This window comes from Asterias rubens, chromosome 12, assembly GCF_902459465.1.
Source record: "Asterias rubens chromosome 12, eAstRub1.3, whole genome shotgun sequence".
Classification (NCBI taxonomy): Eukaryota; Metazoa; Echinodermata; class Asteroidea; order Forcipulatida; family Asteriidae; genus Asterias; species Asterias rubens.
Genome location: NC_047073.1, coordinates 16410935 through 16429482, shown reverse-complemented (window position 1 = coordinate 16429482; position 18548 = coordinate 16410935). Strand labels below are relative to the sequence as shown.

Sequence of the window (18548 nt, the reverse complement as noted above, 5' to 3'; positions counted from 1 at the left end):
GTGAAACATCCAAATTTTCTAAGCACATACAAAAGTTGCTAAGCAGAAACAGTGTAAACTGCATTGTACTATAAATTTCAGGCCTAAAACTTCAAGATTGCCTCCATGTCCCCTCGGTCATTGCCTTAGTTGGTGCCCTTGAAATGCTCTCAGTAGAAATTTACAATTTCCTCAAAGGGTGCCCTTTACCAAGAAGAAATTGCCTTTGTGCCCGTGCCCTTTCAAAACAAAGAATACAGGCCTGGCCTTGTGTTTAGGGATTAAAACAAAAAAATACAAAATTTGTTAAAACAGGGTTTATGTATCTCATCCCATAAAACATTATGGTGATATTCTTTGAAGCCTCAATTTGGTAACATTGCTTTCAACGCTTTCATGATCAGATGCCCTGATCCAATGAGCACTTAAAATTAACGCCGGATCGAAGGCCATTTTATACTCGGAACAGTAAACTTATGACTGTACATGTCTATACATGTCTGTCGGTCTTGTGTTTTTTTAATTGCACCTCACTGCATTTTTAAGTTTTCACCTGATAAAGGCAAACATCTTTAAACTCCATTGAGAATTTAAATTTGATCCATAACAAAAATAACCTAAATATTCTCTTATTTAGTGCTTGTTGTTATCACAGCTTAATTGTGAAACTGTGTAAAGTGTTGTCTTGTAACAAATTCTCTTTTTGAGGAAACATTTGAGCTACGAGTAAACATTTTGAGCTACAAGCCCTTTATAGGAATAGTCTTATGTATTTTTTTTCCCCCAAATTGGAGCCCTGACATTCTACATCCCTTTAAACTGATCCAATTGTGAAATTACTACAGGAACTGTGTTTCTAGGTTAAGTCACGCCTTGGCCACTAATGGTCAGACCACTTTGAATATTACCAGTTTGGATTACCTTTTTTCGTTTAACATAATGGAGTCACTCCTGCTTTACCCCATTCGTCCTTGATGGTACCGAAAAACATCTGACTCATTTACATCTATAATGATGCGTCAAGTATTATGGGGGGGGGGGTCAAGTATTATATTTATTATATTATATTATGCAATAATTCTGTCCGATATTATGAATGTAATTTTAAACCTGAAACAAATTTTTTACTTTTCAGTGAGGATGATTTTTTTTTTTACACCTTTTCCAAATTTGTATGTACCAAATTTTAATGACAGAATATTGCATTATGAAACAAATAAATATTTACTGTAAATAAAAGAGAACCCCATGATTTTCTTTGAGAACAGGTGTTTGTTTACATGACATGATGATGCATCAAATATAACAATGTGACAAGGTATGTCATTGGGGGTTTCAGCCATCCACATTTGAGTTCTTCAAAATGTTGTATTGTTGTAATTATTATTAAATAAACTTCCATCTTTACAATGAAACTTGTTGGCATTTAATCTCAAGAACTACAGTCTTATCAAACCAAAGCCTTTGTTGCAATGATTACAGAGGATACAGATACAGGAAGCATTAGAAGTGATATTATTAAGAGAGAGACAAGAGGAAGTCATAATTATGACTTATCTCTAATTATGACTAAAGTCAACAAGTATGACTTACGCGTGAATATGAATATGACCTCAAAAGGATAACTTGTTTAATATGTCATAAGCATTACCTAACTGGCACAAGTAATTACGCAAAGCATAAAATCTAGAACTCAATAATGATTTTAGTTACTGACACCATCTTAAGATCAATCTTAGTTCTTTATAAAATAATAGACAGGACCTAATTTCATGGCACTGCTTACTGCCAGATAGGTGCACACAGCTCTTAGAATAACAAGCTTTTATTGGGGTGCCCTGAGCAAAGATCTCTGTAAGATGCAGTGCCAAGATGGTCTAGAAGACATTCTGGAATGTGAACCTTAACCCAGCCCACCCCTACTGTTTGTAATGATGTTTAGAAACAGCATTGTTTTGATTGTCAATTACTGATGTTTATCAAATGATTAATTATCTGTAATAAGGATTAGAGCTTGGGAATTTACACAAGTCTTTAACCCTATTAGTAAAAAATAAAATGTGGAAGAATAATAGAAGTATGGGGGAAGAAGTAAATTAATAAAAGTATAGCTCCATGATTGAAAGCAAATCATGGAGCTAAAGTGCTGTGTTGTTATCTTGGTCATGTAATTTATGACATCACAAGTTAACAATGTGCTTAAGAGCTGAGACTTCCGGCTGGCAGGATTTGTACAACTCAATTTAAAAAATATTTCTGTCCTTTTTATAAATAATTGATGTGAAGAAAAGGGCACTTCTCAAAACTGGTTCAGCTTTTAGTTTTATAAGAAACAAAACATATAGTTATTTTGGTATAAAATTTACAATGCTCATGACTAGAATTGTTTTATTACTCCTAAGGAATTGACTGCCAGGAATCAAGGAGTGTATGAAAGGTCAACCTTTTGTGTATAATGTGACATGATCTGCACATTAATAAAAATGTATTGTACTTTAAGGCAGTGGACACTATTGGTAATTACTCAAAATAATTATTAGCATAAAACCTTACTTGGTGACGAGAAATGGGGAGAGGCTGATAGTATAAAAGATTGTGAGAAACGGCTACCTCTGAAGTGACGTAGTTTTCGAGAAAGAAAGAAGTAATTTTCCACGAATTTGATTTTGAGACCTCAGATTTAGAACTTGACGTCTCGAAATCAACCATCTAAAAGCACACAACTTCGAATGACAAGGGTGTTTTTTTCTTTCATTATTACCTCGCAACTTCGACGACCAATTGAGCTCAAATTTTCACAGGTATGTTATTTTATGCATGTTGAGATACACCAAGTGAGAGGACTGGCCTTTGACAATTACCAATAGTGTCCAGTGTCTTTAGTACAGCAGCATGTGAATATGGAAAACAAAGTCCCAACAAAACTTTAAGCCAAAAAAAAAAGAAAAAGACGTAAAAAAATCCGAAAAAAGCTTTCTTTTAAGTAAAGATAGACGGGTAGAGTAGACAATCTGAATCTAGGTCAAACCCACTTGAGTTGACAGAGTCACCTTTACCCCAGTGATTCCTTCCCATGATCAATCAAACATGAATCCAAAGGGAGTCCGTTTTCTGAGTAATCGGTCGTCACATTTTGAAAGAGATTACGGCAGGTCTGCTTTTGTTTTGTATATTTTCTCAACCCAAGAGGAAGTGGGTAGTTAACGACGGATTAGTTACTAGTGTCAATGACTGGACTTTACAAACAGTGGAAAAGACTTGGTAAGCACCATTGCACAATGGTCCATGATGAGTAACTCCCATTGCATGTAAACTCTAATCAGGTTTCTCGAACCCTGCTTTAACCTGTGACATCATTACTTGTTCTTTTATCCCGGCTGGCCATAAAAATAACCAAATCAAAAGCAGGTATCATTGTTGTCAATCCATTATCCACGCTGATAAATATTTGGATCAATGGAGTAATCAGAGTAAAGTTACACGCAAGAACAATGTTAACGTCATAAAAGTTTTACCTGTTGTGGTCACATGGTAGTGAAGTGGATATTTCCGCTGGTGATTTGGTATAAAGTCCTTGAGTAGGATCCACATGTCAGAGTGGTCTAAATCATTTTGGAATACAACAGCAACCGCACTACACTTGTTTTTTTTTACAAGCTCTCTTGGGATTCATTTACTTGGTAGTTTTCATTTATTACCAGTTTTAAACTTGGAACTCCTGTGGATTCATGTCATTGTGATGAATTCTTGAGATTGGACACATCTGTTTCTCACCCTTGAAACATTGGACTTTTAGATTTTGTTTTGTTAGTTTCAATTAATCTGGTGTGACTCCAGAGGTGGTGTTGTTTTGGTGTGTGTAATAAAACGCTTAAAACTTCATGAAGCTGAAATCAACAAAACTACGGCTGAGGAATTCCAGGCCAACTTGGCTGATAAAAAGGGTGAGAAGTTGTGGTTAAACTGGCATCAATTGACCAAACTTAAGTTTAGTTGAGAATTTAACTACAAATAATTTTTAAATTTTGTTATGTAATTCTGAAAACCAAATATAGGTTGAGTTTTTATTCATTGTGTTTGCTGATGCTGGAAAAACTAACCTAATTTTCAGAGGTTTGGAGTAGAACTTGGATGAATGTTGAGCACAACTTCTTGTGTTCCTAGCTGTACAATGTGTATTGAAAAGTAGATATCTCCACCTTTTTCACAGAAAAGTGTCATTCGTTAAGTTCATAATTTGTTATTATTAATTTTCAGGATGCGGATGGAACGGATCGATTAAGCCCAGCCATGCTGCCTTCAGATCACATGACCCACTTATCCCATCATGCATCACTCACTGAAAAGGACACGCTTCCCCTTCCGGACTCGGATGTCGTTACTCGACCTCGGAGCCTCAAGACAAAGCGTCTCTCAGAGTCGAGCGACGGAGGGACTCGACCAGCGAGTATAGCGGTGTTTGGGTCACCACACTCTATCAGGAGGTCATCAAAGACTGGTTCGTCCACCAGTCTGAACTCAGACTGCGTTGATGCGCCTATTGTCAATCATGCGGAAATACTCCAGTTGACGATGGACGTCAGAACTTTCTCAGAGTCGCTGAATCGATTAAAACTCATCTTTAACCAAGACGGAGGTGAGTTTGTTTTAATATTTGGAGTAAGAAATGACATGAATGCTTTTAAAGGCACAGGACACGTTTGGTAATTGTCAAATACCGGTATTCTCACTTGGTGTTTCCCAACATATGCATAAAATAACAAACCTATGGGCTCAGTTTGTCATCGAAGTTGCAAGAAAATAATGAAAGAAAATATACCCTGGTTGCACAATAGTTTGTAAGCTTGCTTTCAGATGCCTGAAACAAATTTATATTTGAGTGAGAAATTACACCTATATCAAAAACTATGTTACTTGAGGTTGAGAGGGAGCCATTTCTCACAATGATACATACTATCAATAGCTCTCCATTGATCCATTGTTTCATGCTAACAATTAACATGAGTTTCCAGTGCCTTTAATACTTTGTCAGGGTAACGATGAATACAGTTTGAAACTCATTTTTAACTGAAGTCATCACTTATTTTTCACTTCCAAAAACAACTTTAAATGCTTTAATTGTTTTAATAACAGGTCAAAGCTGTCCTTGAGTCATTGTCCTCAATGACTTTGTTGATTACCGTGAGAAAAAGTCCTCTCGTAAACTTTCAGGTCGTGACTTGATCTCACTTCCACATTCATATCCTGTTGCGTTCCAGTTACAGTCAGCATGTAATAACATAAACTACATGTTTCTAATGCGTAGCTTGCCTTTCCAGAGTTCATTGTACAGATGAACATCGAGTGCCTTGGATCAGGCAAGTTGGTCTATGAAAAGTATTTGAAACAGTTTTTTTTATAAAATAGATGGTTAGAAAGATGTTTTAAAAGTAGAATATAATAATCCACACAAATTTGTCTCGAAAGTGTGTTTCCTTTTACTTGGCAAACTAACACGCTCTGCCATTTTGTGGAATCAAAAATTTGACCCCACAAGTTGGACTGCCATGCTAATTCACATTGTATAAATAAAACCGTGCAATTTCAAGACATTTTAAGTGGATCATTATATTCTACTTTTAAAACATCTTTCTAACCATTGCATTTCACAACAAACGTTTAAAAATGCTTTTCATAGACCAACTCGCCCGATCCGAGGCAACGCGTCCTTGAAAAAGAAGTGCATGAGGTATGATTTCAATGAATGTGAGGATCTGCAATGTTGTCGCTATAACCGCAGTACATTCATGTTACATGTTTCATGTCTCCTAGCGGGTGGAGATGGATCGGGCGCTCTAATCTGGAATGTCAATCCCGCTCAGATGCTAAATGGAGGAACTCTGAAAATGCCGTCTGATTAAATAAGAAAGACTTGTAATATCCCTTGCAGGACATGTAGGGAGGGTCAGGAACTCAATTGTGTTCAAATGAAAGTCAGGAGTTCTTTAAAGGGTAAACTAAGTGATACATTATCAAGATGTACAGTTACTATTATTGTTATTTCATTTTATCACAGCTTGCAAACGAAAGATCACAATTTTCTTTGTGCTGGTATTTTCTTGAGTTGGGCTACGTCCCATGGTCTGAGATCTTGAAATTTGTGAGCTGCAGAGTGTAAATGTCAATCAGTCTACACTTATTGCAGACTGGCATGGTTTGTCTATATTCTTCAAGCCTACAGTGGATGATATTCTATGGTCAGAGAGAAGAAGGGTTTAAATAAATTATTGCAAGTAATTGCCAACGCTTAATGCATTGAGAAAGGATCAAAGGATGATCGAATACAAATGCCACATTTTAAACTGGATCGTTTCTTGTTCATAATTGCACATCAAAATAAGAAAAGGAGAAGAACTGGCAGCCGATAGAAATCATTTAAAAAAAACAATGAGGTGTTTTTAGAACACAGAAAACACTTAGGAATAAGCTAGTCGACAATCAGTGGTAGATAAAGCCATCTTTGTTATACCGTGATAATACTATCATTCTGCCAAATGGCACGATCCGAAAAACAAATAAACTACAAAGTATCTCATTACATTTCCTTTCGCCCCAATGACTGCCATCAATTCACACTTACAGACAACAGGGTGTTCTATTCTCAGCACGTTATTGATCCAATCCTTAGGATGCTCCAGTCATAATCAATACGTATTGATTAGGCTGTATTGATTGATTTGTTGGTGGTGGGTGGGGGAAGGTTGTTGCAGCTTGGCTTAGCTCCGCAGAGCTGTTTTAATAATAAGCGGTTTATTTGCCATCAACCATTTAACATTCCTCAAATCCTTCAAAATCATGTCCATGGCGGAAGGAAATTCAAAGTCAGACAAGTTCATGTGCAGGCCCAAGTTTCACTCACTCATGGGCTAGGAATACCCTTCCTCCCCAAGTTTCACTCACTCATGGGCTAGGAATACCCTTCCTCCCCAAGTTTCACTCACTCATGGGCTAGGAATACCCTTCCTCCCCAAGTTTCACTCACTCATGGGCTAGGAATACCCTTCCTCCCCAAGTTTCACTCACTCATGGGCTAGGAATACCCTTCCTCCCCAAGTTTCACTCACTCATGGGCTAGGAATACCCTTCCTCCCCAAGTTTCACTCACTCATGGGCTAGGAATACCCTTCCTCCCCAAGTTTCACTCATGAGCTAGGAATACCCTTCCTCCCCAAGTTTCACTCACTCATGGGCTAGGAATACCCTTCCTCCCCAAGTTTCACTCACTCATGGGCTAGGAATACCCTTCCTCCCCAAGTTTCACTCACTCATGGGCTAGGAATACCCTTCCTCCATGGGCATACCAATCAGATCCAAGCCTAAATATTTTGAGCTGTTGAGTAAAGAGAGTTGGGTGGGTAAAAAGCCATAGACACTAAAATGGTGTCAAGGGGATGGGAGGAAAATGTACATTACATTTGAGAAGATTTCTTTGGCTTAACACAGTTCTGACTTTTCTCTGAAGGAAATAATTGCAAGAGATGGTGAGTTTAAAACAATTGGTTCTGATCTTGGTAGTCCAAAATTTGATGTTTGAAAACTTACTGTTTTTCACTATTTTCATGTCACTTCGGTGACCGATTGAGCTTTAACTTTTCAATGGATCATTTATTTCATGTACATGTACACGTAGTACACATAGGCCTCTATAATACTATTTAGGTTACAAAGTGCACACATTTTTGACATCTACTAATGTTGGCCAAACAAACATTTTAGTTAAAGTAATTTAAGTAATTGAATGTGGAATAAACACAGAAGGAAAGCACACTGTCCATCAAAATCATTTCATTGTCTGTTGATTTTCCTGAATGTTCTATCGTACATTGGAAAGGTTATTGTAAATTGATATGCGAAAAGTGCTTTCCTTGTTTCGTGGAATAGGCCTAAAGGTTTGACATGAACGGCACAAGGGATTTGAGTCAAAAGGAAAGGGTTGTGTACTTCATCGTCAGTAGGAGCATTAACGCACGTAGCACTTTGGTTGAAATGTTGCACAACAGATCATCATGTAATGTATACCCTTGCAATGGTAATGACTCACATTGAAGGTTACATGTATACTGCATTCGTACATAATAATAATGTTGAACATTTCTAGTGCGCCATGTCTGTCAATGATGACACTCCTGGCGCAAAAAAAACAAGAACTCTGCTAATACACAATGACACAAGACAACTAAAAGTTTGGAGGCTATTGTTTCCGAAATAGATATGTTTTGAGATGATTCTTGAATTTGGAACAAGTATCTACTTTTCTGAGTTGAAGTGGGACGCTGTTCCAAAGAGATGGCCCGACATGTGAAAAACATCGATCACCCAAGGAGTGCAGGCAACGTGGAACATTCAGGAGCAGGTTGTTTGAGGAGCGGAGCTGTCTGGGAGGTGATCATTTATCCCAGGACATAGCAGTCATATTAACCTACAAGGCATTCTCGGCAAGTTCCATAATGCAATGCCTCGGTTCCCTGTACTTCTGCAGTGGTGCCCTATACAAAGTTCCAATACAAATTTACACAATCCTCAAAGAATTGACCCTCATCACTGGGGGAGATTGCAAGACCCCTTTAAGAGTCAAGTTCAAGGCCTGATGGTTCACATGTAGGCACTTAAGTGTTACTCAGGTTACATTGGCCTTCGAATACAAGGACTGCTTTAAGATCACTATTTGTGGGAAAATGTTTCTTTAACAGGCATCTCTTAGCCCCTTTCACACTACTGAGCCAATTCTTAGGAAATCAAACCCACTGAAAATTCATGATGAATTTTAACTCAGTATTGACCCAATTATTGTATTTTGTTTTTTGTGTTTTGCATTTTATTCAACCCCCCCCCCCCAATCCTACAGGGCTTTCTACTATCCCTAGCTTTTCCCCATGAGTTTGGAAAGGTTAGCAATTTAAGTGTGAACAGTCAGGGTTTGCCCTTAACTTTTTAGTGACTGGTCAGCAGGGCCAGTTTAGCTTGTCATTTCACAGGTCCACCAGCTTTTTTGGCTACATGTAGTCCATATTTGAAATGAAATAGAGATGCTTTTCAAACTGAAGTAGCCAGTCGGACCACTTGGAGTGAATTTTGACTGGTCCTTAGGGGTGTTTTAACTGGCATTTGGCCAGCGGAGTACTGCTCAAGAAGAATGCTGGGTAAACTAAAATTTCCAAGGGGAGAAAGAGGCTCACTGGAGTTTTTCAGTTTTGTACAATCACATCTCTTGGTACATGTATGTGTAGTTCCTGTGAAGAACTTTGATTTTTAAAATGGTGTTCATGGCCCAATTTCATAGAGCTGCTAAGCACACAAATTTGCTTAGCACGAAATTTCTTCCTTGATAAAAACAGGATTACCAACTACATTTCCATTTTTGGATATTGCTTGTTACTGGTATTCAGCTGTTGTTTGCTTATCCTGAAAATCACATGAAAATTTGGTTGGTAATCTTGTTTTTATCAAGAAAGACATTTCATGCTAAGCAAATGTTTGTGCTTAGCAGCTCTATGAAATTGGGCCCAGGTCACAGCAAGTACAAGCAGGGAATGCATCTAATGATCTCAATTCCTCTCAGCAAATTGTATCAGTGCTGGTTGATTGGCAGTGAAGTCTGGTTTCAAAATACTGGTCAAAGAATGTTACGTATAATTTGTCTGACTGAGCACTGAGTGAAGAAACTTGTGTAATTTGTATACATTGGAACTTGATAGTGGTGGCTTCCCAATGGTATGGTTTCAGTATCACGTAAAAACATTCCGCACTTGTTTCTTTCTGTTAGTCTTGGGAGAAAGGTGGAGCAATAATTTATTTCCGCTTGGTTTGGTTTTCTAGAGGAGTTTCAGGATGTGTTTTGTAAAGAGCATGTGGAACTTGGAAGGGCAGGCAAAGCAACATTCTGTCATTAAAAAACCCAAATAATTGCAGTACAACGGTGCGTTTATTATGATAACACAGGTCCCTTCAATTTGTGTTACCATCTTTATTTTAAGTAGGCTTTAAAAGATGTTAAATTTGCATCAGGGATAAAGAATATTAATTTTGGTTTTCGTTACCGCGATTATACTCGGTACTCTGCTGCTTTTACCTATGGACAATCTCGATGGTCTAGTTGATAAGACACTACTCCCTACACCCATGTAATATGCCTGGTTTTTTTAAGAGCTCGGGAAAGTACTGAGTATCTGTGTATATGGGTAAAAACCGAAACTATATTAAGTAGACTTCCGGGTAAAACTTACACAATTTCTTTTTGGGTCTTAAATACCAAAGTATATTCCTACCTTCATATTAATCTACTGCTGTATAGATTTGAAAGGGAATAGAAACATTTGGCAAAGCGAGTCACACTTGAGATCTATTGATTTAACTCCAGGTTCTTGAGAAATATCACCGGCAACCCTCTCCAGATAAGAACCTCAGCTCCTCCAACTTAGGAGAGCAGCAGACAAAAATCTTAAAATAGAATGGAGGGAGGGGGTGGGGGATTGGATGATTGACATCCACTTCAAGCTAACATTCTTCACTCATGTTCTTCACTTCAAACAAGCAGATTACTAGGGACAAAAGACTTGCAAGTGCCCAGACAAACTAGTCCTTTCTCTATGGTCAAACTTTACCATTGTGCAGTGAAGTCGGGCTATTGTTTGCTCTGGACCAGTTAGTCCAATACAATAAGTAAATACAGACTTCAATTCACAAATTCACACCCGGTGAATGCTAACCAATTGGAGTAGGATTGAGGGACTGGCTTTCTGCTACTGTAGAAGTGGTTTCTTGTTTATTTTTGCTTGGCTTTTATTTCTGTTTGGAAGCTGGTTGTAGACTGAACGCCTTGCTTGTTTTGGGCTTGGGTTGGGAGGTAACGAATAGGAGTTAAGACATAGTGTCTCGAGATGTTGTGTTCGTAGGAAGTGAAGGCTGACTTTGTGTTTGGAGATATGATGTCTTCATTGCCTTGCAATTGCAGCGAATGATTGTGTCAAATGTAGTCAAACTGATGTGCTTTGGAAATTTAGTAAGTTTAATTAATTATAGTATAAAGTCATTTAGTATGTTGGTTAAAGTTAATTGATTAATTGGGGGGGGGGGAAGGGGCGGTTTGCAAGGTTTTCCATTACAAGCCACTTTTTATTAGGGTCAGACTCGATCACTTGCCATATTCATTTTGTAGTTTTGAAATAAAGCACTTGATTGTTTTTTTTTAATAAAAGCATTTGAAGACATTCAAATGCTCAAGACCAATTTTTCATGGAACTGCTTTTAAAAGCACAAACATGGCTAAGCACAAGTAAATATGCTTACCAGAACAAGGTCACCAGCCAACATATCATCACATGTACCGCCTGTGACTAGTATCTTGCTTACTTTTGCCATAGATCAAAGACAATTTACCTAGCAGTAGCAGACAATTTATTATGGAATCTTTTCTACTTGGCCAAACTGGTCGTGACCCAGTGCTACCTTAAAAACACATTCACAACCACAGACATCTAAATTTACATTATGAAGGAGTCTTTTGCAAAAAGAATGTAACTTGACACCTTTAAAGATAAACATTTCAGGCTTGTTTCTGGTCCTTCTTGACACTTAAATAACCTTTAACCTGATGATAATTTATAGCTATTTCTAAAATGTCATTGATGTGTCGCCAAAATGTTTTATTCAGGCCTGTATATAACCTTTAGCATGACAGCGTTTGAGTTGTTCGTTTATTCTCTGCTAAAATAAACACATGCCAGCTTCACGGAGTGATGATTGTTCATCTTTTTTTTCTTCTTCACTAAATACTTTGGTATGAAGAAGAGATTACTGTCTTCTTATTTGTTGAAAAAATGTATCAATAAATGAGTTGCAAGATTTACAGAGTTGCAGTGACAAGTAAACGATGTAATGTGCCAGGGAGGATGACTTAAGTTAAATTCACCCCAAACTACAAATTAAGAAAATATTATTCTTAAGTTGTGGATGGCATTATTCTAAAATTCAACTACTATTACATCAACTAGATATACTTAGGAAATCATAAAAGAAATGATATATTATGATGAAGACTCTGAAGACTGTAAAGACGGGCTCTCGGTCCAAATTTAGTTTTTTGTTGCACTTATTTTCAACTAGAGATAATCCTCATGAAATAACAAGTCTCCATACTGAAAATGTCTTGCAAGAGTTGAGCAATGTTAGCTTAACTCTTGCAAGTTTGTGGCGTCAAATTCGCTTCGCATTTGACTAGAACCGAGCTTAATAACTCTAAATTCCTGATAAGCTGTTTTTAAAAGCCTTTAACCATTCGTGGATTAAAATTACACACGTCATTAAGTTATGAGATATTATACTTTAATAATTAGCTTATAATAGGGAGCTTAAAAGATTAACTTTGTTTTAATTACATTTAAGCCACAGAGGGTGTGGACTTTATTAAGAAGATTGAAGTCCAGTCAAGTAAAGGTCTTGAATCCTGAATTGCATTAATTTGGTCGAGGTTAAATCTCACGCTTTCAAAGATAGCGTGACATAATCCGACCCAAATTGGAAAAAAAGAATGTGTTTCATGAAGATTCTTCAGCAGCAAATGTTACTTAAAGTTTGTGCTGAGCAAAAATACTCCGGTTACCAGTCACAGGTGGTACATATGACATGGCATTTTAACCGGTACCCTTATACCGTAATGGTGAGCATAATGTTATTGTGCTTATGTAGCAGCTCTATGATATTGGTTTAGACATACTGTCTTTGCGTGATAGTAATTGGCAAAATATTTTAACACGGTTTAAACTTCTAATAACAATAATTAACAGAGTGTGTCTTAATTCCTTAAAGGAATTTTCCGCCCAGAATCTACTGGAGATCTTTGGTAAACAAAAGTAATTTTAGATTTCAGTTTTATTTGAGACAATGTGAAACATTTTGTTTGGATCTACCTCTATGGTACACACAGTGTTCAGCTGTTCGTTATACGGACAGTTCTGGACTCAATTTAATAGTGCTGCTTGTAGTTTTGCCTTATTCTGGTAAGCAAAATGTGCTAAGTAACTTTTTCTGCTTAAGCAGCTCTATGAAATTGGGCCCTGACGTTGATTGATGTACATTCAATGTTTGTTTCCGCAAAAGAATATCTGCCATTCACATTCTGGTCACTTGAAAGCTTCCTAAATCAATTCAAAATCTAATGATGTTTACAGATACTTACTCAACCAGCCCTACCTTTAGATGGATATGCCTGGCCTCCCTCAAAGTTTAACCAACTATCAATTGGGCTGATGCATTTTTAATAAGCAGATGTGTTTTTCTGTCTTTAAAGACAAACAATTAAGCAAAGGTTATGGCTGGATTTTGATTGATTTGTGGCACGGTTATTAAAAATCTTATCACAGGTTTTTCTTGATTGTTTCTACACGTATCAGTGAAACCTGCAAATGCGTATATGTGGCATCACAAATTCACCCAATTTAGCTCCTGTGAAGCATTCGCTACAGCCTCGTGACAAAAATTGTATTCACATTCACAGGAATTATGAACCAGGCTTAACTCTCTAAATGGTACCGTGAATAACTCACTTTGTTGCACTGGATTGATTCTTTCACAACACAACACATTGATGACAAATTAATTTGAGGTTATTTATGTTGTATTTTCTGCAGAAAGAACAGAGTCATTGCGAGTTCTTGCCCACGATAAACTTCGAGATTTGCTGAATATACTACGGAATATTCTAGACAAGTACAGTGCCCTACGGTCGACCGATGTCCACACAGCGGCCGTGTTGCTTATTACGCAGATCAAGAGTAAGTTATTTTGGCACCAGACTAATTCATACCATGGACGAGGGGAAGTTGATTTGATTATTTAATTAATTCCTGTTCCTTTTTTAGGTTTTGTTACATCTCGTTCTTGTTTATTTTTCAATTACGTCTGAGTGTTTTGATCGGGAGAGGGAGTGCTATTTCAACCATTAGAGACAAGTAAATAATAGTGTCATTTTCAGTGAAGAAAAAATTACATAAGTTAACATAATTATTTTAGATATGTTTAATGAAGATATTCAGTGTCTGGGATTGTAATCACAAATATCGTTATTAATAATTGATTGCATTTCTTGTGCGTCATCTCCAATCTGAGGATGTTTGAAGGCGCAAATTACACACAAAATTCATACAAATTACAGCAAATTACAAACAGTAAAAACTACGTTAATAAAAGAGACCGAAAAGTCCATACAAATGAGTTCAATATAAATAACTCATGTCTGGGGTTACAGCTCTTATTGCCAATTGTCTCATGTACAGTACATGTACCGTGTGTGTTTTTTTCCCAAAAGAAAAGGGGAGCAGTCTTAGGTATTCATATGTTTGAGTTTCATTTTTGTGCTGTTTAGTGACGATTGCCAAGAAAGAGGACAATACCACTCATAATAATGATAAATAACAGTGGCTTCTTATATAGCGCGCATATCCGTTACTCAGTTCACTCAAGCCGCTTCAACGTTCAGTATTTACCTGCAAGGTTTATGGGGGACATCTGATGTGTAACTACATTTGAATTATGAGACCTACTCCTTTTACATAGCACCGTGTAATGGTTTGTAGGATTCTTGTAATCAGAGACAGTGTATTCTAAGAACATTGGTAAGGGTAGGCTTGGTTTATTATTCTTGTCTTTGGTTTGAATTCTAGGTCTAAAGGATGAGAGTGAAGAGGAAAGAATTAAACTATTTGAGGCCATAGATCAACTGGCACTTGCCTTCAGCAGCAGGTGGGTTACAAAGCCAACTGAAACTGGTTCATGTTCAACTTAAACTTTACATTTACCAATTATGTTAGATATAAAATCAGAATTATTAACACATCAATTGTTCAGTCGTTTAAAAAAAATAATGAAAAAAATGGTAGTGCCCTTAAGAATCCTCTTTCCTATTCTGAAAACAGCGTGACTACGCAATCCTAATTTTTGATTTACAGAAAAAAAATTTAAAGAAATATTAACCAGTTGCTAGCTAGTGCATGAACAAGTTAATGTAGTCCTCTGTCTTGTCTTTTGTTCCAAGTCAGTTCAAATATGTACCAAATCAAGCCCCCAAACTCAGGTATAATGTTGTCACAACTAAAGAAATGGTCATTGGAAGTTATGAGCCCCCTTTTCTAACTATGTAGCGGTGTTGCTAGCAAACTGAATCCTAGTCAGTTTGGTTCTTCTTTATGCTAGCTATGTCGTAAAATTAAATCTTTATTAGAATAGGAAATTGTTTTGGTGGCGGAAAGGTTCAATTTTCAATCATTTCTTTTTTTGCAGTGTAACAGAATATCTGATGGGAGATGTTGAGCAGGGCAGTATTAACATGGGATTCCCATCATCAAAGGTAAATAAGATGACTGCCTGCCTGGCTTTTTATTGAAAGTTGGTTGACTGTTAGCTATATGTAGTTAGCTGATAAATTTCATGACTGGCTCACTGACATGCAGACTGGCTGATAGAAAGACGCTTACTAGAAAGTTTTTTGCGTAGCTGACTAGCTGGCTTTCTGAGTTGGCATGCTGGCTTGTTAGCTAGCTGACATTTTTTGGGCTGGCTGGCCTGCTGGCTATTGCTAGCAGTTTTACTGGTCGACTTGTGACCTGGACGCTGGCTGGTTGGCTGGCCGGCTGGCTAGCTGACAAAATTAATTGGCTCACTGCCCGGCTACATACAAGCTAGCTGACAAGAACAGCTTAAATATTTTTTTTTTTTTTACGGTACATGTACCAACTAAAACATAGAGATAGATTTTCTTGTTATTAATCATTTGTTGTTTATAGGAAACATTTTCTAATATAAATAATAATGTTGAACATTTCTAGTGCGCCATGTCTGTCAATGATGACACTCCTGGCGCAAAAAAAACCCAAGAACTCTGCTAATACACAATGACACAAGACAATTGTGTCTAAAATATATGTTTTGAAATGAGTTTTGAATTTGAAACAAGTACCTGCTTTTCTGAGTTGATTCCTCTCATAACATTTTGTGTGTTCAGCCAAACAACTGTGCGAAGATAGTATTTATTCAGACAAAGAAGATAGTGGTATAGAAATGTACTTATTTTGTGCGATTATATTTATTTAAGATTGATTCCAATTTTGCTACGTGTTGTTTTCTTTTATCAGTCTTATGACAGCCTATCTTCAGTGACAACAAGCTCCGATGGTGGCAATGTGTACAGTCGTCATATGTCTCAAGATAGCAGGGAATCAGGTAACAACCTTTTATATTTCTTAAAAGCTTTTCAAACTTCAAAACGGGTTTTATGCTTTTGTTTTCGTTTAAAGGTGAAACAGTGCAAGGTAATCAGAGGTCCATCACACTAAATTACAAACATTTTTCCTGTTTATTTGATAATTATCGATGGAGTACCACGTCTCTGAACACCAGTTTCACTCCCTAAACCCCGGTTCATACTTCCTGCGAATGCCATATGACTTTTGACGTCACAAGTTCGCAACAAATAATTCACAACAGTTGACTTCTGCGAAACATTCGCTGCGAAAAACAGCCAGGTGACGTCAAAATTCGCTTCCCAGTCACATTCCCAGGTAGTATGAACCAGGTTTGACAGGAATTCTAGATGACCCTACAGGAAGCATAAGTAGTTTACTCAAAGCTGCTGATATAAATAACAGTTGACCCAATTGATGTAGGATGGAGTGGGTTTTTAAAGTATTCTGACGTCAGCTGGCCGTGAAATATTTAGTTTTCTAGACGGAATGCAAGGTTATTTTCTATTTTTACACTTCATGATTAGTTTGGGGTCACATTAAGGACAGAAGTTTAAGTCACCTGGAAGTGGTATTTTTTCAAAATGAAGCTTTTGTCACTAATATATGTGTTTTGATGAGTGGAATGTGAATAAACAGTTAACTAAGGTTTTAAAAAATCAGTTCTTATGTTATTTACAAATTTAAGAGTAGGCCTGACCCGAGAGGGCGCTGTTCGTGACGTCAATCGAGGCAGACTTTGCCTGTAATGCGTAGAGTAAACACAATTGCAAAGTACATGTACGGACCAAGTCGTGAGTTTGTACGTTTCAAATTTTTTTTTCTTTTTTTCGGGCAATTTTTCCGGCAATAGCGACCAGTTGTATTGCTGCTGAATGCAGAAAAACACTTTCTGAAATGTACCAACTCACGACTTGGACGTACATGTACTTTGCACATGTGTTTACTATACGCATTGCAGGCAAAGTCTGCCTCGATTGACGTCACAAAAGGGGTAGGCGGAGTCAGCCCCCCAAACAACTTTATATATTTTTTAAACATATAAATCGTGACAAACAATTACTAAAAAAATTGTTTTATTGTTCGTAAGCATATACTCTTATGTTTGAAAGAAGAAAAAAAATCTATTTCCAGGTGACTTTAATGTTTGGGGAATGTAGGCCTTTGTACCAAAGGTGGTTCTAAGTATTGTTTGAAGCTTTGCATGGTGTGGATAAATAGGAAGAAACTATAAGTAAATAGTCAACTTGTGGGTAAAAATCTATTGTATATCTCTTTTGTGTGAGTGTTGTCTCCGAAAAGAGCCGTTTTGGTCTTGACGTTTGGAACAGTGTACACTGTTTGTCTCCAGGAGGTGGTTCTGTTTTGGTTTCATGCCTCCATTGTTTGTATGTGTGAGCATGTCCACTAAACAATTGGAGAACATATAAGAATTCATTGCTCACTTAAAGATAAAAGATAAGGGTGTTATTGTCACTTGAAATTCCACAATATTACAAGGATGAAACCACCATAATGATAACAAAATAATAACAAAACACAACATACAGTCAAATGTAAACAATAGTCGTAGTCAGTTTCTAATGAGACACTTTTTCCTACTTTAAGATGTTTCCAACCCAAGACTTTCTTTGTGATTGGAACCCTTGATGCTTACTGAACGTGGCCTTTCTCCTTCAAGATCGTAACCACAGGCTTGATTTGATTTACCACTAAAATAACTTTCCATTTGTCTAGGAATGTGTAGAAACTATAAAAGCTAAACCAAAGAATGTGGATTTATAATCGAAGATGTTGTGTCACTTATTATATACAGGATGGGTTTACATTCAAAACAGACCCTGAGCTTATTCAAAACAAACACTGAGCCTTTGTTCCTTTGGTAGTACAAACATGTCTTATAACTTATGACTTTCTTGTCAATTGCACAAAGCATTTGATGCTATTGTTTTATGTTATTTACTTTTTATCGCCTTGCTTTTATTACAAAGTTTGTATATATTTTTGTCATTCATAGTTATTGATGAAATTCCAACCTCGCTGGTATTCAATTGTCTTGTTGCGCTTTTCTTAAAACCCAAGTCCTATTCTGCTAAGTATGTTTGAAATCTGCACCTCAGTTCACATTCTTGACCCTACCATGGAATTCACTCTCTGCCAGGTACAATGTAATGTGTCATAACTTCTCTTGTTTGATGCAATGTTATGTCTTCGGTTAGTGATAACATCATCCATCAAGGCAGTGCTGGTGTTGTTTTACAGGAATAATGTTAAAGTCTTGCCGATCCCGAAGGCCCT

General features: G+C 37.0%; 1 protein-coding gene across 5 annotated transcripts in view; it reads left to right on the top strand.

Annotated features, from left to right (window-relative positions):
- Nucleotides 1–18548, top strand: part of LOC117297470 (rho GTPase-activating protein 45-like) — a 55466-nt gene that overhangs the window by 21836 nt on the left and 15082 nt on the right. For 4 of the 5 annotated variants that reach the window (XM_033780524.1, XM_033780523.1, XM_033780527.1 and 1 more), the window contains 5 exons: nucleotides 4237–4615; nucleotides 13644–13787; nucleotides 14676–14754; nucleotides 15292–15358; nucleotides 16143–16230. In XM_033780524.1, the coding sequence (XP_033636415.1) occupies nucleotides 4237–4615; nucleotides 13644–13787; nucleotides 14676–14754; nucleotides 15292–15358; nucleotides 16143–16230 (757 nt within the window). Of the gene's footprint in view, nucleotides 1–3597; nucleotides 3924–4236; nucleotides 4616–13643; nucleotides 13788–14675; nucleotides 14755–15291; nucleotides 15359–16142; nucleotides 16231–18548 lie in introns of those variants that run through there. The other variant, XM_033780528.1, reaches the window with a different exon arrangement.